The sequence below is a fragment of the Mirounga angustirostris genome, unplaced genomic scaffold (assembly GCF_029215605.1).
Source record: "Mirounga angustirostris isolate CCGP_5_RB_7025 unplaced genomic scaffold, mMirAng1.0.hap1 SCAF_17, whole genome shotgun sequence".
NCBI classification, from domain to species: domain Eukaryota; kingdom Metazoa; phylum Chordata; class Mammalia; order Carnivora; family Phocidae; genus Mirounga; species Mirounga angustirostris.
The window spans coordinates 54,854,892-54,879,051 of record NW_026991725.1 but is presented as its reverse complement, the minus strand read 5'-3'; the positions used below and the strand labels follow the sequence as shown (position 1 = coordinate 54,879,051).

General features: G+C 42.9%; 1 protein-coding gene across 8 annotated transcripts in view; it reads left to right on the top strand.

The window, feature by feature from the left end:
* SPECC1 (sperm antigen with calponin homology and coiled-coil domains 1) overlaps window positions 1-24,160 on the top strand; it is a 276,684-nt gene that overhangs the window by 232,491 nt on the left and 20,033 nt on the right. For 7 of the 8 annotated variants that reach the window (XR_010408729.1, XM_064583452.1, XM_064583451.1 and 4 more), the window contains one exon: window positions 23,161-23,277. Coding sequence is in view for 6 of the 8 variants with exons in the window: in XM_064583452.1 (XP_064439522.1) it covers window positions 23,161-23,277 (117 nt within the window). In the remaining 2 variants the exon portion in view is untranslated. Of the gene's footprint in view, window positions 1-21,540; window positions 21,716-23,160; window positions 23,283-24,160 lie in introns of those variants that run through there. The other variant, XR_010408730.1, reaches the window with a different exon arrangement.

The following is a 24,160-nucleotide window of genomic DNA, read 5'->3' as shown; positions in this document are numbered from 1 at the left end:
GTGTTCAGTCTGCTTTCTTTACCTCGAAGTCTCAGAGCTCTTTATAAAGCATTAAAATATTAGCCTTTATCCATCACAGGGGTTCCAGATCATCCTTTTTAAATATTTAAATCTTTCTTTTTTTGCAGTTTTTTATTTTACTATATAGAATGATAGCTTTTTTTCTATGTGGATGGCCATCTGTTTATCATTTACTTAGCACTCTGTGTCCAAGTACTTGGTAGATCCAGGCATAAACAGGAATTTAGGAGATGTCTGACCTAGTCATCCGCTGACTTACGGTCTGCTTCTTTGCCACAACACTGCTCACGTGCAGAAAAATGAGAAAGTTCCGTCCGGTATGCTATACCACAGGAGGGGCTCCTACCAGAGCTGTCATCGTGATGGATTACAATTTTTCCATCTCGACGTTTTTCGTTATTTGATTTTATTTGTTGATTTTCTAGAGTTGTTGAGGCAAACTGTTGCAAATAATTAGTATTTTTTGCTTCTTTCCAATATGTATACCTCTTGTACTTTTTTCTATTGCATTCATGAAAGTCCAGAAAATGTTGAATACTACTGTTGATGTTGGATATTCTTGTCTCGTTTTCAGTTCACAGTAGTATCACACCTTTGAATATATTTTTGTGTTGTTTCCTAGTAAATACTCTCTCAAGTTAAAGGAAGTTTAGTTCTGCTCTGAGTTTACCGAGATTTTTTTTTTTAATCCGGAAATAGGTAAGAATTATTATCAAAATTCTTTTTGGCATTTATTGAGCAATACATAAGGTGTTTTCTCTTTCAACCCATTTATGTAATTAACATAAACGTGTATTACATTATGTAGCAGATTTCCTCATGGGAGAAACATTCTTTTATTCCTGGGGGCAAAATCCCAACTTAGTCTAGTACATGGTATATAATGTGGTATATTACTTCTGGGGGAAAATCGCTACTTAATTATGGTCATTCTTTTATACGAAGCATATTTTTTAAAATTTATTTTTGTTGTTTTTATAGTTTTTTTAAATTTAAATTCACTTTAGCTAACATATACTGTATTACTAGTTTCGGGGGTAGAATTTAGTGATTCATCAGTTGCATATAGCAACAGTTGAAGCATATTCTTTATACTCTAAAGGGACATTTGGCTTCTTATTGTTGCCTGGCTTGGGTATAAATGAATTTCTTTGTTAATAAGACCTGGCTTTTTGTTAAGATGTCAGCAAGCACAATGGGGCGCCTGGGTGGCTCAGTCATTAAAGCGTCTGCCTTCGGCTTGGGTCATGATCCCAGAGTCCTGGGATCGAGCTCCACGTCGGGCTCCCTGCTCTGCGGGAAGCCTGCTTCTCCCTCTCCCACTCCCCCTGCTTGTGTTCCCTCTCTCGCTGTGTCTCTCTGTCAAATAAATAAATAAAATCTTTTAAAAAAAAGATGTCAGCAAGCAATGAAACCCTGTATCATTTATACACGGTCCAAAAATGCAATAGGTATTTTTCTGCCTTCTCCAGTAGGGTTGGTGACAATTTTTAGCCAGAAGGAACATATTATACTCTGGGATACAGGACAGATCCATACAAGACTCTGACACTCCTTCTGTAAATGAGAACTCAGAGCGTTCTGAAATTTTGTTGGCTTGAAGTTGGGAAACCTCTCATTTAGAAGTTGGAATTCTCATGTTCCCCAGAAGTGGAGGCTTAAATTTTCCTTGGGACTGAATGCTCTTTTCCTTTGATCAAAGTCCTCTGCAAGGACCTTTTAGTTCCACACATGTAAAGCAGGCCCCCTACTCGTTCTCAAGGGAACCTTGTGAAGGGCCCCGAGCTGCCCTCTGTGGGCGCTGGAGGGTGTCCTTCACTGTGTGGCCAGTTGATTTGTGGAATTCTGAGTGAGGTGTGTTGAAATCTCTTACTCTGGTTATAGTTTTTGTCAAAATCTTTGGTTTCAGGGCGCCTGGGTGGCTCAGTCCGTTAAGCGTCTGCCTTCAGCTCAGGTCATGATCTCAGGGTCCTGGGATCAAGCCCCGCGTTGGGTTCCCTGCTCAGCAAGTTGTCTGCTTCTCCCTCTCCCCCTGACTCCGGCTCTCCCCCCACCGCTCGCTCTCTCTCTGTCAAAGAAATAAATAAATCTTTAAAAAAAAATCTTTGGTTTCTAAGAGTTTTTATGTTAGATATTAAGGGTTCATAGCTCTTGTATCTTCTTAATATGCGTACCTTTTATTTCAGTTAAAACTTCTGACCTACATGATCCCAGGGTCCTGGGATCGAGTCCCGCATCGGGCTCTCTACTCCTTGGGAGCCTGCTTCTCCCTCTGCCTCTCTCTCTCTCTCTCTCTCTCTGTCTCTCATGAATAAATAAATAAAATTAAAAAAAAAAAAAAAACTTCTGACCTAAACGTTTTCATTTTATGATGCTAATACACTGTTCCCATTTCTGCTTAGCTTTTATTTGCATGATATATTTTTATAATTCCTTTATTTTTTTATTCACATTCTTTAAGTATATTTCTTACAGTTTAGCTTTATCTATAATCTGAAAATTCTTCTAATAGAGACATTCAGCCCATCCACATTTTCTTTTTTTTTTTTTCTAAAGATTTTATTTATTTATTTGAGAGAGAGAATGAGAGAGAGCGAGCACATGAGAGGGGGGAGGGTCAGAGGGAGAAGCAGACTCCCCGCTGAGCAGGGAGCCCGATGTGGGACTCGATCCAGGGACTCCAGGATCATGACCTGAGCCGAAGGCAGTCGCTTAACCAACTGAGCCACCCAGGCGCCCAGCCCATCCACATTTTCTTGTGGCTTTTTAGTATGCATTTACTCTCATTCTTATTATCTTATGTTTTTAGTATACTTTTCTTACTAGTTTTCTTTTTCCTGATTTGCAGTCACCTAACCATGAGTGTCATAAGGCATATGGGCTGAAAAGGTGGAAAAGGCCTGAGGATCTGAGTAGCGTATTCTGATAATCGTGTGAAAACTAAAGCTAAAATCAGTGCTAATCAAATTTGAGTAGAATACATAGGCCTTTTCCCGTCAAAATCAAAGTTTTCCAATGCAGGGCTAGAAAAAGCCAGTTGAATTAATGAGGAATGGGTCAGTGAGGCCCACCGGGTCCAACGTCACAGCTGGAATCTGAGCGAGGGTCCAGGCAGACAGGTGACTAGCCCTGAGAGCTGTCCAATGCCAGCGCTGTGCCCAGAGTTAGAGGGACTCAGAAGACCAGGGAGAAGGCAGGCCATACAGCAACCTGGGAGGGTTCTGGTGATAAGAAAGGTCATAAGAAAGCTGAGGACAGAATGGTCAGATGTGGCCCCGCCTGACGATGTCAGATTTCCGCTCACACAAGCACTGGGTGGGGATGAGCTGCCTCTGCAAGATGCGGGGTGGAGCCCCCAAGGCTCTGGGGTTCCCCAGGACAAAACAGTAGCAATAGCACAGCCAAGCAGAACTACCAAACAGTGGTTTAAAGGAATCACTGGAAACTTCTCACTCACGCTGGGGAAGTTACCTAGCAATTTGCTAAGTAGAACAGATTATTCTTGAAAGGACTCTTAATTACACAGGGAGGATCCATCGTCGTCAAATGAAATCCACTTAGCTGCTTTTATCCGTGTTTGTGGGAAGATGGGCAGGGATCTGTCCCTTCTGCTCTGTTGTTCCCGTCATCCTTGATCTCTTTTTCTTTTTCTTGGGGTAAAATAGATTGTGAAATTTACCATTTTAACCATTTTGAAGTGTACAGCTCCGTGGCCTTTTAGCACATTCACGTCCACATTGTCGTGTAGCTGTTACCCGGTCCATCGGTCCATCCGCAGAACTGTTTATCTTCCCCCAACGGAATCCCTATACAATTAAGCACTAATTCCAACCCCCCCCCCCGCCCCGCCCCTGATAAGCTGTGTTCCACTTCCTGTCTCCATGCATTTGCCTCCTAGAGGTACCTCAAGGAAGTGGAGTCATCCAGCCTTCGTTCTTCTGTGTCTGGTTTATGTCTCCTTACGTAAGGTCCTCAAGTTCATCCGTGTGTCTCCCATTCTGCTTTTGTAGCCATCGTTCTTCCTCTGGGTGAACTCGCAGCAGGGACGCTGCGGCCACGGCTCTGGTGGGGACCCTTGCCACGGTGTCTTCAAAACCTTGAACAGCTCCGTATGACTGAATTAGACCCGTTTCCTTTTTTTTTTTTTTTAAAGATTTTATTTATTTGACAGAGAGAGACACAGCGAGAGAGGGAACACAAGCGGGGGGAGTGGGAGAGGGAGAAGCAGGCTTCCCGCCGAGCAGGGAGCCCGATGTGGGGCCCGATCCCAGGACCCTGGGATCATAACCTGAGCCGAAGGCAGACGCTTAACGACTGAGCCACCCAGGCGCCCCGAATTAGACCCGTTTCTGTCGCCTGTGTGGGAGGTCAGCTTTTTTCTAACGCAAATATTTTAGCTGTTTGGTTTCTCCTCCCTTTTCTCAGAGGCATGGAAGGTAGTCCACACCCCATCCCCCCGGTATCGCCACTACCTCCCGGAAACTGGGAGGGTCAGTCAATCCTCCTTGTCACTGAGGAAGAGGAAAGTGTTTCGGTCACCAAGAATTTGGGCTCTAGAGCTCTGTAAGTCAAAAATGTCTGTGTTGAAGAACTAGAGGCGGAGGGTAACAGATCGGGGGAGGGTTGGCGTGGGGGCTGGGCGTGGGTTTGGGAGGGTGAGCAGAGATACCCATGCCCCTGAGGCCACTGCTCAGAGACCTGGCTGCAAGGTGCACACGGTAGCCCAGAATCCCAAGCGGAGGGCTCAGCTCGGCAACCCTGCAGGCTGAGGGATCCACGTCCTGCCTGTTCCAACCTGCTGAATTCCTTTCTTTTTTTTTAAGATTTTATTTATTCACTTGAGAGAGAGAGAGAAAGTGTGTGTGCACACACTGAATGGGGGAGAGGGGCAGTGGGAGAAGCAGGCTCCCCGCTGAGCAGGGAGCCCGCCTTGGGGCTTCGATCCCAGGGCCGCGAGATCCTGACCTGAGCCGAAGGCAGACGCTTAACACACTGAGCCACCAGGGCGCCCCAACCTGCCGAATTCCTACAAAATTCAGGAGAAAATGAGGGGGGGGGCTTTTAGAGACAGCATTAGGGTTCCAGTTAAGGGCTCTTGACTTAAGTTAGCTGAGTCTTCTGGTTTTACAGGCTCATTGGAAGGAAACATCTGTATTCAGACATTGCCAATGCACACATTTTTTTATATGTATAGAAATGGTAGATGTCCTGCCAGCTTCAGGAAGTAAAAGTGTGATTTTCAAAATAAATTATTATAAGAATGTTTCCTCCTGCTGTGGACTGAGGTGGATTTAAAGTGCCTTTGTCGGGGCGCCTGAGTGGCTCAGTCGAGCGTCTGCATTCGGCTCAGGTCATGATCCCAGAGTCCTGGGATCGAGCCCCGCATCGGGCTCCCTGCTCGGCAGAAAGCCTGCTTCTCCCTTTGCTACTCCCCCTGCTTGTGTTCCCTCTCTCGCTGTGTCTCTCTCTGTCAAATAAATAAATGAAATCTTCAAAAAATAAATAAATAAAATAAAGTGCCTTTGTCCTTTCTCCTCCCTGTGGATCTTTTGTCCTGCCAGAGGGCCTCCCTAGATCAAATGTGTCAGCAGCTGTTATCTAGCCGGCACCATCCAACACCAAAAGCCATTATCTTGCCATCATTAAGAGAGACAGGCCTTGATGTTTGCCACTGATCCCTCTCGATCCCCCAGGACAACATGTAAGTCTATTTAGATAATAATAGTCCCAAGTGAATCTGCACTGAGTATTTTTTTTTTCCGTTCTCTTATTCATGAAATGTTCATCTGGGAGAAAGAAATAGTCTAGCCCCAGAAGCTGATCGTTTTAGAGACTGAATTCAGTCTTTTCTGGGAGTGAGAGGTGAAGATAGGGTTGAAGATTGTCTTGCATAAATTAAACTTGGTCATGGAACAAAATTCCTTAGAACAAATTGCTTCATTACTACGTCTTATGTTTTTAGTAAGCACATCCAAAAATACAGAAGTGCTTTTCCCCTTAAAAAAAAAAAAAGTTTTTCCTTACTAAAAATACTCTATTTGGAGTACTAGAACATCAGGGTGTGGATAAAATCATGTTGCTCTATGAAACTTTGTGGGCACTCTTATGAATGTGGAGGGAGGTAGTCACCCGCATGTTGTGAGTTGGGAGGAGTATAAGGTGGGAGAACCTCTCTGAGGGCAACTCGGCAGAATGCATGATAATTTATTCTGTGTGTGTGTGTAGTATAATAACAAAAGACTTAAAGAGAACTAAGAACATAAGACATCGTATCCACCTTAAAGAGACTGTTGTACCATCCGACAGACCCCTATATAGCTTTTTGAGAAGAGAATGGAGGGTTAATGGTGATGAAAAGTGAGCTCTTTACTGAAGAATTATCATATAGCAGACATTTTTATAAGGGCTTTTCATATTATTTGTGCAATTAATCTTGACTACAATCCTATAAGGTATTCCATATCCATTTTAAGGATCCAGAGGAGCACCTGGGTGGCTCAGTCGGTTAAGCGTCTGCCTTTGGCTCAGGTCATGATCCCAGGAGTCCTGGGATCGAGCCCCGCTTTGGGTTTCCTGCTCAGCAGGGAGTCTTCTTCTCCCTCTCCTCTTCTGTCTTTCCCCTGCCCACTCGTGCTCGCTCTCTCACTTTCTCTGTCAAATAAATAAATAAAATCTTTTTTGAAAAAGGATACAGAAACTAAGGCACAAAGAAGTTAAGTAATTGCTCACAGTCAACTAGTAAGTGATGGGGCTTCTGGTTTCAGAAGCCAGGGACGCCTGGGTGGCTCAGTTGGTTGGGCGACTGCCTTCGGCTCAGGTCATGATCCTGGAGTCCCTGGATCGAGTCCCGCATCGGGCTCCCTGCTCGGCAGGGGGTCTGCTTCTCCCTCTGACCCTATCCCCTCTCATGCTCTCTATCTCATTCTCTCTCTCAAATAAATAAATAAAATCTTTAAAAAAAAAAAAAAGAAGCCAATCTCTTGGTCTCTACACTATCAGTGTTTCTCCACCTATAGTGAAAGGACCTATCACTATAGATCTCAGTAAGTGGGAAAAAATCAGGGCACAGAAGTGTGCAGAACATGCCACCATTTGCGTAAAAAGAGGGGAAATGTATGTGCATGTTTGTGTAAATGCAGCACACTGCTGTCCAGTAGAACTTTCTGCGATGGTGAGAATGTTCTAGATCTGCACTGTCCAATACAATAGTCACTAGCCAAAAGTGGCCAATGTGACTGAGAAACTGAATTCTAAACTTTATTCAGTTCTAACTAACTTGGCCATATGTGGCTAGTGACTATTGTATTGGACAGTGCAAAATAGGATAGACATGGATGCAAAGGAAGCTGGTAAGAGATCATTTAATCTTATTGTTTTCAAACTCTACCTTGGCCAAACCTTCTGCAGAAAACTTTAATTGGAAGAGCAGGTCCCATAGCCGATCATTTAAAAACTACTGATACAACCTAACCGGTTCGTTTGAAAGATGAGCAATCTAGAAGCCAGAAAGTCGACTCATTTGCCTAAAGTCGTCATCAGGCAGCTGCTTTAGTGACAGAGGAAGATCCAGGCTGGCCAAAATTTGGATTTGTTCTTTAGAGTCATGTACATTTTGGTTTGCCAAGGCTCATCCAGTCCGATAAGCAGCTCAAGAAAAGAAAATAAACTTTTGTCCCCAGTATTCCCAGAACTCCCTGGGAATCCTGTGCATGACTTGTTCATTTTCCATAGCCCAGACCACCTCCTGTCAGGCCTCCTCCACATCCCAGACTCACCTCTTGTCTTGCCCTGCCTGCTCCACTGTATGTAGCGAACCATTCGGGACCAGGGACCAGACTTCATTATGTGTGTCTGTCCCTCCTCCATGAACATTTGCTGGCTGTAATTATAGACTTAAGAGCAATAGTTTGGGCTCTTTTTCCAGTCTAGAGTTGACCCATTAATGCAGATGGTTCATAAGAAAGTCTTTTAACATTTCCTTGGTGACTGGTGCATTTAGAGAAAGCTCTCAGCCAGGAGAAGGATGGGCTTTAGGGGCCTAACAAATTACTGAGCCTGAAAAGTGGGCAATTCTGGGATGAATGGAACTAGCAAGTAACCGTTACCTTTTTAAGAAAAAGTAAGCCAAAAAGACGAGTGAAATTAACAATGAGGTATTCACTGAGTGAAATTAACAATGAGGTACTCAACTCAACAGAAGGAAAAGAGGGGAAGAAGATTCCAGAAACGTGTTTCTCCAAAGATCTGGAATATGATGATCTGGGCCTGGGGATAGAACATGGCAGAGAATCATTTGGGAACCAAGTTGAGGGGTAGAGAGAAGATCTGCTCACAGAAGTTGTAGAAGAACCCAAGTCCCCATGCTGAGCCGCTGCCTTTCATCTTCCTCTGACAGTGGAAGGGCCAGGTGTGGACCCAGCTAGATGGCTCAGGAAGTATCAGGCAGCAGGGCGCTCGCAGTGAAACTAGACCAAGTGTTCCCATGCCAAGGCCGGAGAACTTCAAGAAGGACTCGCCAAGTGTTTGCTTAAGGGAAAAAGCAGGAAGCAAAGGAGGAGGCAAGAAAGATGTAGTTCCAACCACTGCCCTCATGTCAACATCCTTTCGATTCTGTCTCCAGAGAGAGGTTGTACTAGATCTGCCTACATATCTCCGAGGACACAGCAGCCTTTTTGTCATTAGAAAATTTTCCTTGGCAGAGGATATTCCTGTGAGGGGTTGTCCCTTGTAACTTACTCATTTGGCCCTCACCATGTAAAGCAAACCACAGTCCTTCCTAGACTTGCTCCTTTGATCTCCTCTTGTCCAGGTCTCAAACCCTCGATTCCTTCAATAGGGAGGATGAAGAATGGGAAGAAATCATTTAAAAAGTCAATTATCCCTCTAAATATAATTCTATTCCAAGTAAATTCCCACAGGATTTCTTTGGTCTTGAATGTAAAATAGTTAAAAACTCACCCAGAAGAATAAACAAGTAAGAACCGCCCAAGAAAGTTTCCACAAAGTCATAATGAAGGTGTGTTTGCCCGACCTGATTGGAAATATACCATGAAGCTGTAGTAGATAAGGCCCTATTTCATAACCCATTTTCACCCATCATAGGTATTCCAGAATGGATCACACAAACAGTGGAAACAGACCTGACCTGGTTCCCATGGCCCATGTTTAAGATTATTAAAGACATTTAGTTGACCAGATTGAGTAGGGTCACATTTTTTTAAATCTTTAAGAGGCAAGCAGAAGTTTTCAGACTTGATTTGGGAGATGATTAGCCATCTAAAATTAAGTCGCGAAATAAGCAATTAAAGCAGTAAGATGAGGGCACCTGGGTGGCTCAGTTGGTTAAGCAACTGCCTTCGGCTCAGGTCATGATCCTGGAGTCCCTGGATCGAGTCCCACATCGGGCTCCCTGCTCAGCAGGGAGTCTGCTTCTCCCTCTGACCCTCCTCTCTCTCATGCTCTGTCTCTCATTCTCTCGCTCGCAAATAAATAAAATCTTAAAAAAAAAAAAGAAAGAAAGAAAGCAGTAAGATGAATAGGATCAGAAGAGGAGAGAAGTTCCAAGGAACCCCAAAGTGACTTACTTGAGGAACAAAATGTTGGTTTCCATTCTCTCCTTTGCAGCAGTTATGAAAGAAGTAAATAAAGTCAGATGTTCTGAGTTCTCTGTAGCTATATAACTACTCCCAAAACTTAGTGGATTACAATACAACAGTGTTCATTTTGTTCACACGTCTGCAGTTTAGGCCTGACCCCTCTCTGTTCCTCCATGTGTGGGGCCTCCAATGGCTAGAGACTGGAACAGTTGGGGGTTGGTCAGTCTCTCTCCAGAAGGCCTCTCTGTACTTGGCTGGCCTGAGTTTCCACATACTTCAGGAGCCTCAGAACTCCCAGAGAGTGTTCCAAGAGCACTCAGTAGAAGTTCAAGGCTTCTTATGACCCACCCTGCAAGTCCCAAATGTCACTTCCTCCACATTCAAGCAAATTATTAAGGTCAGCCCAGATTCAAGAAGAGGAGACTTAGACTCCACCTCTCAGCTGGAAGATTTCAGAGAATCTGTAGCTGCCTTAAATCTGTCACATAAGGAAGAAAAAACTTAAGGTCTCTAGCCTGCCTTTCTAGCAAGTTCTTTTTTTTTTTAATCTTTTTTTTAATTATTATGCTATGTTAATCACCATACATTACATCATTAGTTTTTGAGGTAGTGTTCCATGATTCATTGTTTGCGTATAACACCCAGTGCTCCATGCAGAACGTGCCTTCTTTAATACCCATCACCAGGCTAACCCATCCTCCCACCCCTCTTCCCCTCTAGAACCCTCAGTTTGTTTTTCAGAGTCCATCGTCTCTCATGGTTCATCTCCCCCTTAATTGCATTTTCCATCCCTCATCTACAGCCAAGTCTTTAATCCTCTTCCTCAACATTTTTGGGGAAAAAACAAAAAAACCTATTTTTTCAGGATCTCCTCAGCCTAAAAACATATAATTAATAGGGCTCTTACACATTCATTACCTTGGAATTGACATTGGCCTATATTGTCTGTAAGTGATGTCATTAATATTTTTAATAACATATATTATTTTTCCTAATTATAAAAGTAATACATGGTCATTGTAGAAAAATTGGAAAACAAAAAAAGAAGATGAAGAATTAAGTTAAAATGTCATGTCACTTAATTTGGTTTCCTGTTCCTGGCCTGTTGAAATCTTTTTTGGATTTTGACTCTATCCCTTTGTTATTCTCTGTTCCTTCCAGACTATCTCAAAGTGAGTGATAATGGAGACAAGTATAGGACCAGACCTCTAGATTTACATTTACCTAGTAATTACTGAGAAACGTCAAGTATCTAGAACAAATGTCATAAAGCAGACCCATAAAAACCCAGAACATCAGAGTCTTCCCATGAGCTTCACAGGAATGCCCACAGATTAGAAAACTGAGTGTAGATTGTTTTTTGTTTGTTTTTCAGTATGGAACACGTCACAATTTTGTGTGTCATCCGTGCTCAAGGACCATGCTAATCTCTGAACTCAGAACATCTGACTTTATTTACTTCTTTCATAACTGCTGCAAAGGAGAGAATGGAAACCAACATTTTGTTGCACTATAGATGGTTTTGAAAAATGTTTATGAAAAGCAAAAACAAGTTTGCTTAGCTTAATTGATAGACAACTAGGATATTTCCATTTCCCCGTTCTGAACAGTAATGCTGTAGCAAACATTTTTGTGGGTGTGTCTTTGGGCAGATGCATGACTATTTTCTCTAGAATAGATACCTACATGTGAAATTACTTGGTCAAATCACATTTTTATTTTTTAAAAATATGTTTCCAGTTGCCCTCCTAAAAGCCTGCGCCAATTTATATTCCCATCAGCCAATATAAGAATGCCCATTTTGGGGTTCCTGGATGGCTCAGTCAGTTAAGCATCTGATTCTTGATTTCAGCTCAGGTCATGATCTTAGGATCGTGGGATCGAGCCCTGCATCAGGCTCCACACTGAGCATGGAACCTGCTTAAGAGTCTCTCTTCTTCTCCCTCTGCCCCTCCCCCCTCTCATTCTCTCTTGTTCTCTCTCTCCCTCTCTAAAAAAAGAAACAAAAACAAACAAAAAAAACCCCACAGGAATACCCATTTCCCACATCTTCATTAACTCTGTGAATTAAAAATCTTTTTAACTTTTGCCAACTTGATGAGTGAAAATAGTTCACTATTTTTTTTTCTGGTGAGACTGAACACCTTTTCAAATGTTTCTGACTCTGTTTCCTCTTCAGTGCATTACTGATTCATTCCTCTGCCAGTTTTTCCCTGACTTGTTATCTCTTATTCATTATAAGAATATATTCCGGATATTAGTAGTTTGTTATATATGTATACATATTGTTTTTCATTTTGTTATACAGAAATTTAATTTTATGTAATCCGTTTTCTCCATCCTTTTATCCTTCTTGTGTTTTATGCCTTATATGGCTTTCTTTCCCTCAAGAGTATAAAGCTATTTATCTAGATTCTAATAATGTCTAACTTTGGTTTTTAAATTTAGCCATCTGGAGCTTATCTCCAGACACCTAATGTCTGACAGAAGGGAAACTCAGGAGGAGACACCCGTGGTCGGCAGCCCTCTGCTTGGGAATGGCTTCCATGTCATGGTGTAGCGAGCTGGAGTTGGGAACGGAGCGTGGCAGACCCACGGGGCTGAGGGAGGCAGCCATCAATGGCAGCTGAGACAGTGGCATTCTAGGGCACTGGGGCATCAGAAAGGAAAAAGCTGTGCAGAGAAGGGGTCCAGGCAGTCTGTATGTGAGTCACCCTGTGTCCGCAACCATTAGCTGTGCTGTCCATGTGGGGGGCCAGACTACTGGAGGTTTACCAGATAGCCTGAGATGGAAACAGAGATACTAGAATCGGATGGGTGTAGACATCTACCCAACACAGGGAATAAACCCCAAACCCATGCACAGAGAAGGAAGTGTAGGCTGCGTCCATTGAGATTTCACATGGACCCACTTACGTGTGCATATGCTTTATATTGTTTTTCAGCAAATCTTCAAAATAAGCTTGGTCCTCCCAGGGCACTTCCTGCACATGCTGAAGCTTAGTGAGAAATGAACTTCTTTTGTCCTCTATGATCTATACATTATTACCCCCCTTCCCCTCCACACACACACAAAAACTGGGTCTGATTCTACAGCTGTGACAATAAAAACGTCTCAAAAAAGAGTCTCAGAGAAGTCCCAGGAATGAGGTATATTTAGGTCTCGGTGTGTCTAGACATCTAGTGCCTGCAGCAGTGAAGACTGTATTTTCTTTTTTAGTATTTAACTGACTTATAGTTGGCATACAATATTAGTTTCAGATGTATGACAGTGATTCAACATTTAGATTGTTTGTATGTATTACTAAATGCTCACCATTTAAGTGTGTCACCATCTATCACCGTACAAAATTATTATAATATTATTGACTGTATTCCCTGTGCTATACTTTTCATCCCCGTGACGTATTTATTTTATAACTGGAAGTTTGTACCTCTTTTTTTTAAGGATTTTCTTTATTTTTTTTGAAAGCAAGAGAGCGAGCGAGCACGAGTAAGGGTGAGGAGCAAGAGGGAGAGGGAGAAGCAGACTCCCCGCTGAGCAGGGAGCCCGACTCGGGGCTCGATCCCAGGACCCTGAGATCATGGCCTGAGCCGAAGGCAGATGCCCAACCGACTGAGCAACCCAAGCGCCCCAGAAGTTTGTACCTTTTAATCCTCTTTACCTATTTGCCCATCTCCCCACCCTTTCCCCAGTGGCCAGCCACCAGTTTATTCTTTATATTTATTAGTCTGTTTCTGGTTTCTTGTTTGTTTGTTTGTTCATACGTTTTGTTTTTTATATTCCACGTGGTACGTGTCTTTCTCTGACTTGCTTCACTTAGCATAACACCCTCTAGGTCCTTACATGTCACAAACAGCAAGATTTCATTCTTTTTTATGGCTGAGTAATATTCGTGTGCATGTGCACACGTGTGTGTGTGTGTGCGTGTGTGTGTATCACATCTCCTTTACCCATTCATCTATCATTGGACACGTAGGTCGCTTCCATATCTTGGTTATTGTAAATAATGCTGCAATAAGCATGGGAATGCATACATATTTTCAGATTGGTGTTTTTATTTTCTTTGGCAAATACCCAGAAGTGGAATTACTGGATCATATGGTATTTCTATTCTAAATTTTTTGAGGGACCTCCCTACTGTTTTTTATAGTGGCCGCATTCCCCATTTACATTCCCACCAACAGTGCATGAGTGTTCCCTTTTCTGCACATCCTCGCCAATGCTTACTGTTTCTTGTCTCTTTTATACTAGCCATTCTGACTGGTGTGAGGTGATATCTCTTTTTTGATATGCGTTTCCCTGATGATGAGTGATGTTGAGCGTCTTTTCCTGTGTCTGCCATCCATTTGTATGTTTTCATGCCTTTTTGAGAAAAATGCCTGTTCATGTCCTCTGCCCATTTTTTTAAAAAATTTTAAATTATTTATTTAGTTTTTTGAGAGAGAGAGCGAGAGAGAAAGCACAAACGGGGGTGGGGGAGGGGAAGAGGGAGAAGGAGAAGCAAGCTCCCCACTGAGCCCAACAATTCGGGACTCGATCCCAGGCCGAAGTCAGACGCTTAACTGACTGAGCCCCCAAGGCACCCTCTCTGCCCACTTTTTTAATTGAATTGCTTGTTTTTGTTTTGTTTTGTTGTTATTGAGTTATATGAGTTCTTTATATACTTTGGATATTCACCCCTTATCATATATGTCATTTGCAAATACCTTCTCCCATTCAGCAGGTTGCCTTCTCGTTTTGTTGATTTCCTTCTCTGTGCAAAACCTTTTTAGCTTGATGTAGTCCCAGTAGTTTATTTTTACTTTTGTTGCCCTTGCCAAAGGAGACAGATCCAAAAAAAAAATATTGCCAAGACTGATGTTGAAGAATTTACTGCCTTGTTTCTTTTAGGAGTTATATGGTTTCAAGTCTCACGTTTAGGTCTTTAATCCATTTTGAGTTTATTGTTGTGTGTGGTGTAAGCAAGTGGTCCAGTTTCATTCTTTTGCATGTAGTTGTCCAGTTTTCCCAGCACCATTTATTGAAGAGACTGTCTTCCTCATTGTATGTTCTCACCTCCTTTGTTGTAAATTAATCGACCATCTAAGCATGGGTTTATTTCTGGGCTCTTTATTCTGTTCCATTGATCTATATGTCTGTTTTTGTGGCAGTACCATACTGTTTTGACTACTACAGTTCTGTAGAATATCTTGAAACCTGGGATTGTGATGCCTCCATCCTTGTTCCTCCTTCTCAAGATTACTTTGGCTGTTCAGGGTCTCTTGTGGTTCCATACAAATTTTATGATCATTTGTTCTAGTTCTGTGAAAAATACTATTGGTATATTAATAGGGACTGCATTGAATCTGTAGATTTTTGGGGGGGGGTGCGGAGTATGAACATTTTAACAATATTAATTCTTCCACTCTGTGAGCATGGTTTTCATTTCCATTTATCTGTGTCATCTTCGGTTACTTTCATCAGTGTCATAGTTTTTAGGATATAGGTTTTTCAGTTCCTTGGTTAAATTTATTCCTAGTTATTTTATTCTTTTTGATGCAAGTATAAATGGGATTGTTAATTTCACTTTTTGCTAGTTCATTATTAGTGTATAGAAATGCAACAGATTTCTGTATATTAATTTTGTATCCTGTGACTTTACAGAATTCATTTATCAGTTCTAATAGTTTTTCTTTTTTTTTTTTTATGAAGTCTTTCAGGTTTTCTATCTCTAGTATCATGTCATCTGCAAAGAGTGAGTTTTACTTCTTCCTTACCAATCTGGATGCCTTTTATGTCTTTCTCTTGTCTGATTGCTGTGGCTAGGACTTCTAGCACCCTGTTGAATGAAAATGGTGAGAGTGAACATCCTTGTTCTGTTCCTGATCTTAGAGGAAAAGCTTTCAGCTTCTTACCATTTAGTTAGCTGTGCATTTGTCATATATGGCCTTTATTTTGTTGAGGTGTGTTCCCTCTAAGCCCACTTTGTTGAGAGTTTTTATCGTGAATGAATGTTGATTTTTCTGCATCTGTTGAGATGATCATATGATTTTTACCCTTCATTTCATTAAGGTGGTACATCATGTTGATTGATTTGCAGATGTTGAACCTTCTACTAATAAATCCCACTTGATTGTGGTGAATGGTCCTTTTAAGGTATTTAAGGCTAAATATGGTTTAGTAATATGTTTTTTTAACTTTTATTTTTGAATAGTTGACATACAATTAGTTTCAGGTATAGCACATAGTGTTTCAACAATTCTGTACCTTACGCAGTACTCACCACGCTAGGTGTAGTTACCATCTGTCACCGTACAATGTTATTACAATATTTTTTTTTTTTAAAGATTTTATTTATTTATTTATTTGAGACAGAGAGAGAGACAGAGAGCATGAGAGGGAGGAGGGTCAGAGGGAGAAGCAGACTCCCTGCCGAGCAGGGAGCCCGATGCGGGACTCGATCCCGGGACTCCAGGATCATGACCTGAGCCGAAGGCAGTTGCTTAACCAACTGAGCCACCCAGGTGCCCGTTATTACAATATTATTGACTGGATTCCCTATGCTGTACTTTCTGGCACTTACTTATTTTATAATTGGAAGTTTGTACCTCCTAATCCCCGTCACCTATTTTGCCCATCCCCCCCACACTCTCTCCTCTGGCAATTATGACCTCATTCTCTGTATTTAGGAGTCTCTTTCTATTTTTTTGTTGTTGTTTGTTTTGCTTTTTATTTTATTTTTTTTAAGATTTTTATTCATTCATTCATTCATTTATCTATTTATTTATTTTAAAGAGAGAGAGAGTAGGGGAGGGGCAGAGGGAGAGGCAGAGAGAGAATCTCAGACAGACTCCATGCTGAGTGTGGAGCCTGACACAGGGCTTGATCTCATGACCCTGAGATCACGACCTGAGCCAAAACCAAGAGTCTGACGCTTAACCCACTCAGCCACCCAGGTGCCCTGTTTTGCTTTTTAGATTCCACATACACGTGAAATCATATGGTATTTGTCTTTTTCTGGGTTTGCTCATATTTTGTTGAGGATTTTTGCATCTATGTTTATCAGGGATATTGACTTATAATTTTCTTTTCTGTAGTGTCTTTGTCTGGTTTTGGTATCAGGGTAATACTGGCCACATGAAATGCATTTGGAAGCATTCCTTCCTCTTCAAATTTCTGGAATGGTTTGGGAAGAATAGGTATTAACTCTTAAGTGTTTCATAGAGGGACGACTGGGTGGTGCAGTAGGTTAAGCATCCAACTCTTGGCTTCGGCTCAGGTAGGGATCTCATGGTGGTGAGATCGAGCCCCACATCGGCTCCATGCTCAGCCATAGTCTGCTTGAGATTCTCTCTCTCTCCCGCTGCCCCATCCCCAATTCGTGGGCATTGACGGTCTCTCTCTCTCTCTCTCAAATAAATAAATAAATCTTTAAAAAAAATAAAAATAAATGGTTCATAGAACTTACCTGTGAACTGGGGCACCTGGGTGGCTCAGTCGTTAAACGTCTGCCTTCGGCTCAGGTCATGATCCCAAGGTCCTGGGATCGAGCCCCGCATCGGGCTCCCTGTTCCGCGGGAAGCCTGCTTCTCCCTCCCCCATTCCCCCTGCTTGTATTCCCTCTCTCACTGTGTCTCTCTCTCTCAAAGAACTTACCTGTGAAGCCATCCTGTCCTGGACTTCTGTTTGTTGGTAGTTGGTTGTTTTTTTTTTTTTTTTTTTAATTACTGATTCAGTTTCATTACTCATAATTAGTCTGTTCAGACTTTCTATTTCTTTCTGACTCAGTTTTGGAAGATTGTATGTTTCTAGGAATTTATCTGTTTCTCCTTTGTTGGCATATAATTTTTCATAGTAGTTTTTTTTAATTCTTTGTTTTTGTGGGGTTGGTTGTAATTTCTCTTTCATTTCTGATTTTATTCCTCTCTTTTCTTGATGCATCTCGTTAAAGATTTACCAATTTTGTTTTATCTTTTCAAAGAACTAGCTCTTAGTTCATTGATCTTTTCTATTTTTCTATGTCTCCATTTTATTTATTTCCTCTCTAATCTTTATTATTTCTTTCCTTCTACCAACTTTGGGCTTTGTTTGTTCTCCTTTTTCTAGTTTCTAATTCGACGTAAGGTTAGATTGTTCATGTGAAATTTTTCTTGTTTCTTGGAGTAGACCCGTATTGCTATACACTGCCCTATTACAACTGCTTTTGCCACATCCCCAAAATTTTGAACCATTTCGTTTCCATTTTCACTTGTTTCCAGGTTTGTTTGTTTTTTTTTAATTTTATCTTTGAGTTCCTCATTAAGTCTCAGTTTCCTGTAGCCCTTGGGCTCTCCCAGATTTAAGTCCCACTGCTGTTTAAAGCCAGACATTATGGGAGTTCATCTTACCAGGGTGGTGGGGGGCTACCTGATGTGGCCCTTGATCCCCTCACTCCTCAGAGAGGATCTCCATGCCTGTGACATGCCCCCCACTTGTAGGTCCCTGCACTGGAGGGTTGGTTCCTGACCATGTCTCTGCCCCTCCTGCCCTTCTCCATGTGGCTTTTCTTTCCATCTTTAGCTGGGGAAGAGCTGTTCTGTTGGTTTTTGGGTCATTTTCAGAGGGAGGTGCTCTGGGTGTAGTCTGCAGCCTTGGTGTGTCCACTGAGGATTCTACTCTACCGTCTTCCTAGACCAACAGACTACATTTTCTTATCAGTCTCCTGACTTCTTCCCGGAAGCTTTGGGGTTTCTCTCTTTTTAACTTTTTTTTAGACTTTTGAGTTTAGTGTACACAGAGTCAACCCATTCACAGAAATCTAATGGAGGAAGCTAGAGAGCCTCAGAAAAGATGAAGTGGTGGGATTGAGGTCAGACAACTATAGAATCCAGCTGCAGCCTCCGCGGAATTGAGCACGGGACCCATTTCAGCGTGCACTCTGCAGCTTCTCTCTCCAGCCCTTGATGTTTTCACCAAGCCCTGGTGTTTCCAGGCAACAAAAGGCAAATGGAATGAACCTTCTAGAAGCAAGTGCTGTAGATTGCTGGGTTTTGCTTTGCTTTTGTCCCCCCATGTTATTTACGAGTGCTACCTCCACATTCACCCCTGTAGAGCTTTATTTGTCTACAGTCTCAGCCACTCGAGGGAATATTCTTGGATAGTCGCTGAAGTTAGCTTAGCTTCTCATGTAAATACTCTTCAGCGTATTCACTTTTCTCAAATGACTTTTGCTGCACTGAAGACAAAATTCCGTATCTTACAAAATTTTCTTCTATAGAAACTTAACCTGTTTTGGAGGTGCTTGGAATGTTACCATATATATATATATCTGATACCATGTACCATATATGTGTATATGTGAGACTTCCTTTCCCCAGATTTCTTTTCCACTCAGAAATATCTCTAACGTATTTATATCCCAGAGAAAGTTAAAGATAATTTGCAACGAGTAATTACCATTTCCCTTGGGGAAATAATCAGCAAGAAGTTTCTTTTTTGCTCTTTTTCCCCTCGGTAACTCTTATAGGACATAAAATCCAAAAAGTTCGCTCTCTTTTTTAACAGCCACAGTGCAGTCCCTTAAGAGGATCAGTCCCATCTTTCTTTTCTGTTTTCCTTCTTCCCGCCCTCCCTCCCTTTCTTACTGAGATAGAACATGCCAGTGTACCATTCCATGAAATTTCACAACACGAAGGTACCCATGCAGTTAACATCCAGGTCTAGAAACACAGCATTGCTAGCACCCCCAGAATCCTGTCTGCTCCTGGCCCATTACTAACTTCCAGTTAAAGATAACAATTATCCTACTCGATTTTATTCAGGAGTAAATAACAAGGAAAATAACTGACGATATGCCTTGTAGAAGGCCTTGTTGATCATTTTCTGTTTTTCCTCTTATTCTTTTGATGAACCCCCTAAGAATTCAGCTGAATGATAATTGGGAGAAGGAAGATATTAACTAACACCCCTTGGGGGTGTTTGTATTATTAGCCTCTGTTTTTGTCCTAAGTTAGAGGTTCATCTGTGCACATTGAGGACTATAACCCACAAGCTCAGCAAGAGCCACCTCCCCCCATGCAAGGCCAAGCCAATCCTGATCATCCCTAACCAAAAATAAAAGTTTTCACCCACATTTTAGGGGTAGGACCTGGAATTAGTCCTCGCTTTTTTCCTGGGGTTCCTAGGATTGGCCAGCTAGCCATGCCCAAGAAACTGTTGTCTTTCTGCCTGTTACCCAGTGCATTGGTCCAGTCCACATGAGCCCCTTTCTGCCGTGGCTACCTTGTCCTCCCTCACAGGTGGCCACAACCATACTGTGTCTTAGCCCATTTCGCTGGGACCCACACACCCTGCCTCAAAGTGTGGCACCCCACATCAGCTAACTCCTCATGCACTAAGTTATATCATACAGCTCCCAAAAAGATACCTCAATGAGCAGAAATGAACTGCTTTTGTATTAACCATCGCTACAAAGCTACCACTGAGATGTGTATAGTCCTTTGCATCCTCTTACTTGAGGTATCATAAACGTACGCATGTTTTCAGTTGTTCAACCAGCTGTGTTGACTTGGGTGTTGTTGATACTCTTGTCGTTCCAATGGAATTAGGATTTCAAATGACATTCAGGGAACTAGAATTGAGATGTTCCACTTTATCCTAAGAAGGGTAAAGTTTTTACTCAATAGCTACATGTTCTTGGAATGAGTATAATGCTGCAGATCACAGCTGGTTGTCATCCATCTCTTCCAGTGTCAGAAGAACTCCAAGTCTTAAACATGGTGGCTGTGGGTTACATGAAAGAAGCATTTCCTGACCTGGATGTTGGATTTGATAACCTGCCTAGATTTGGAATTTCCATAATTCCCCTTTTTTTTTTTTAAGATAGGGCACTGCTCCTATTTCTTGTGTAGTGTTGGTGTGGTCTTGCTGCTGAAGTGCCAGGGTCTGCTTTACAGTGTGCTTCACGTTTTCTGGAAAGGCCCGCGAGCTGCCGTCTGTCTAGAAGCTTCCGGGCTGTCTGAACTCTCCTGACGTTGTGAGTCGTTTAGACTGATTTTTTTCAACCAGATTTTATAGTCTCAACCTGTTGCTCATTTATACTTATAGATCAGAAGCTGCTCCTGTGGGGACGCCTGGGTGGCTCGGTCAGTTAAGCATCTGCCTTCAGCTCAGGTCATGATTTCAGTGTCCTGGGATCGAGCCCCACGTCGGGATCTCTGCTCAGCGGCAAACCTGCTTCTCCCTCTTCCTCTCCCTCTGTGCTCTCTCGCTCTCAGTCTCAAATAAATAAATAAAATCCTTAACTCCAAAACTGCTCCTAGGTGACACTCAGTTAGCTGAAATACTGGGCACTTTCTTGGTTTTGTGAGACTGATGGCCTCGTCACCCCTTTGGGTCTGTCTGGCCTCTCAGAATGCTTCTGAAGATCGTGCAAATGAAGGAAAATGGCATTTTGTATCATTAAAAAAAAAGGTACAGGAGATAAGTGGGTAAAATGTTCCCACGTTTTAGGAAATGAAAGATTTCTCAAAACTTAAAAACTTTAGGCGTGAAGTAAATTTGTGAAGGAAGGCAGAGGAGGAGGAAGAAAGAAAAGAAAGAAAAAAAAAAGAAAGGAAGGACAGCAAACATGATGTGCTTTGCTGTCGGACAGAACTGCACTTTGCCCCTAACTCTGGCCTCTGTGATATTTCTTCCTGCTTTGGCTTCCTCATCTGTGAAATGGGTACAGCGCTACTTACGATGTATTGTCATTCTGAGAATTAAATAAGGAACTGCCCAGCACCAGGCACATTGTAGACACTCAGTGAATTTTACCACCCTCACTGCCCCCATTTTTGGAGCTTGATATGTCCCGGCACTCATATTTCAGGGACTTACATCCTGGTCATTCATTGAATGTTTGGCTTTCTATTTAAAATGTGGCCTTTCTGACGGAAACACCACTGCTTCCGGCCTCAGTTTCCTTTGACGATGAAATGAGCTGTACATCGACGTTGCCTTTCGGAGCGAACACTGCCAGGTGTGGTGCGTGCTTGTCCCGTTTTCACAGATGCCCTAGTGCTGAGCATGAACAATAACCATCAGCAAGCGGTCCCTGGAAAGAAAGTCCGGCTTTCCTTCTGCCAGGTCACAGGTACCGTGACAGATGGGTTGGGAGACAGGGTCTCAGACGACCTCTACATGCCAAAGAAAGGGGACTCTGTGTCGACAAGCACTGGTTTTCCGAAGGCTGGCCCAGCCCCGCTCCTTGCGCCCACTTCCCAGGGCCCGATGAGCCGATGAGCATCCTGTTCTAGTGCCTGAGACTTCAAGTGAACTGGACAGGGCATGGCCCCCGCCTGTGTCTTTCCTCTTCTTTTTTAACATGCAGACCTCTTGAGAAAATACAAAATTACAGTGTGTCCCATTTCTGAAGCAGCATCCAGGCCCCATCAGGTAGCTCCAGAGTCTCCAGGGAGACTTTTTGAAGCCAAGAATGCAAATGATCAGCTTACCAGGAGGCCCAGCTCGTGCACATTCAGCCCGAAAACGGAGACGGGGCATTCTCAGACTTTTATGTAACACGGATGCTTAGCAGCTCTTAAAATCTGGTTGTGCTTGAGTCATGAAAACCAGAATGAAAAGGCATTATTATGGTTGTGTGTTGCTCTCAGCCAGAGATCCTTCCCCCAGGTAGACGTAATTGCAAAGCAGGCTGGAGAATCCGACATTTCTGAAAGGCAGCGCTTTGGGGGGGACGTTCTAGGGTCCACCTGGGTCACCCTGGACTCTGGCTAGAAAACAGAAGAGGTTTGCTAGAAAGGGCCACAGGGTGGGGACTTGGCCTGCCGGAGTGTCCGTCATCCAGGTACACCGTGTGTGACGTGTGGACACCACCTCCTCCATGTCTTTCCTATAAAACGAGCCATTTGACCTACCTCATCGCTAGAGGCCATCTAGGTTTTTAAGATCTTGGTTTGTCTTGGTCTTCCTGTTGTTAATTGGGGTCATACGTCATGACGATCATGATGAGGATTCCTCCTTGACCAGATAAATCTGGGAAATGCTGGGACATAGAAAGCTAATTGAGAGCGCCTGGGTGGCTCAGTCGGTTAAGCGACTGCCTTCGGCTCAGGTCATGGTCCTGGAGTCCCGGAATCGAGTCCCGCATCAGGCTCCCTGCTCGGCGGGGAGTCTGCTTCTCCCTCTGACCCTCCCCCCTCTCATGTGCTCTCTCTCTCATTCTCTCTCTCTCAAACAAATAAATCTTTAAAAAAGAAAGAAAGCTAAAAGAAAGCTAATTGAGTGGGTGGATTTGAGAATAAGATGTCTCGGAGCTTTTCACGTACCACCACGTAGGCAGAAATTCCCCAGGGTTGGGAGCCCTTAAGGCTTTTTTTCATGCGATTCTGTGAGTGGATTTGGGTGACACCGGGCCATTGCTGGTACCAAAATTAAATGGACTCCCGGCAGTCTTGGGTGGTTTCTCATCCGGCCTTCCTGCAAACCCAGAGGTGGATACCCATCTTCCCATTGTCTCGTTCGTATTCTCTGCCCTTGCACAGTTTGGAGATTAATGCTGCTTTTCCCCCCCTACAGAACATTGATATCACCAATTTCAGCAGCAGCTGGAGTGATGGCTTGGCCTTTTGTGCTCTCCTTCATACCTACCTGCCTGCCCACATCCCATATCAGGAGCTGAACAGTCAGGAGAAAGTAAGTCACCTGCCCAGTCACCCCTGGTTATCCTCTAGAACATGCAAGGGGAATTCCTATAATACTGTACATCCAGATGGGGTGGTGTTTATAGACTCCTAGTGGAAATCAGGATATTGGTACCAGGCAGACATAGCTACTGAGTGTATGACAAGGCTGTAGGATCTCACCCTCGGTAAATACTTCTCAGTTGCCCTGGTGGCCTGGAAAAATGGAGTGAAGACCAGTTTACTGTGACTGTCACCCATTTTTTGAGAGAAAGCCTTGATGAAATTTTACCGTCGTGGCTTTAAGACCTTGGCCAGCATTTTCAGTCTTTTCTAAAAGAACCAGAAGCACCAAGAAAAGGATCTCGCTGCTCAGATAAGCTTGGGAAACTATATATTATGTCACATTCTTAGAGATTCACAGTGCTCATTAGCACAGTAAAGACTTCAGGAACATGAAAGAAACATGAAAGAAACCTTGTGTGACTCTGTTTAACCCTACATATATCAGATCCACAGAATTTTTTAATACAATTACCTACAAGAGTTGGCAAATTTTCCTGTTAAGGGCCAAATAGTGGACTTTGTGGGTCCACAGGTCTCTGTCACAGCTACTCATCTACCATGATAGTGCCCAAGTGGCCCGAGACAAAACGGATGGGCATGTATGTTCCAAAAAAACTTTATTTACACAAAGAGGCTGTGGGCCCAATTTGGTCTGAGGGCTATAGTTTGCCAAACCCTGACCTAGAACATCCTACAAAATCATATTCCACAGAGCGTACTTTGGAAAATGCTGTTCGGGGCCCTGCGCTCATTCTCTCCACAAGTATTACTTGCCAAGCATCGTGCAGAGTAATAAAGACAACAGTGAACAAAGTAGACCTGTTCTTTGC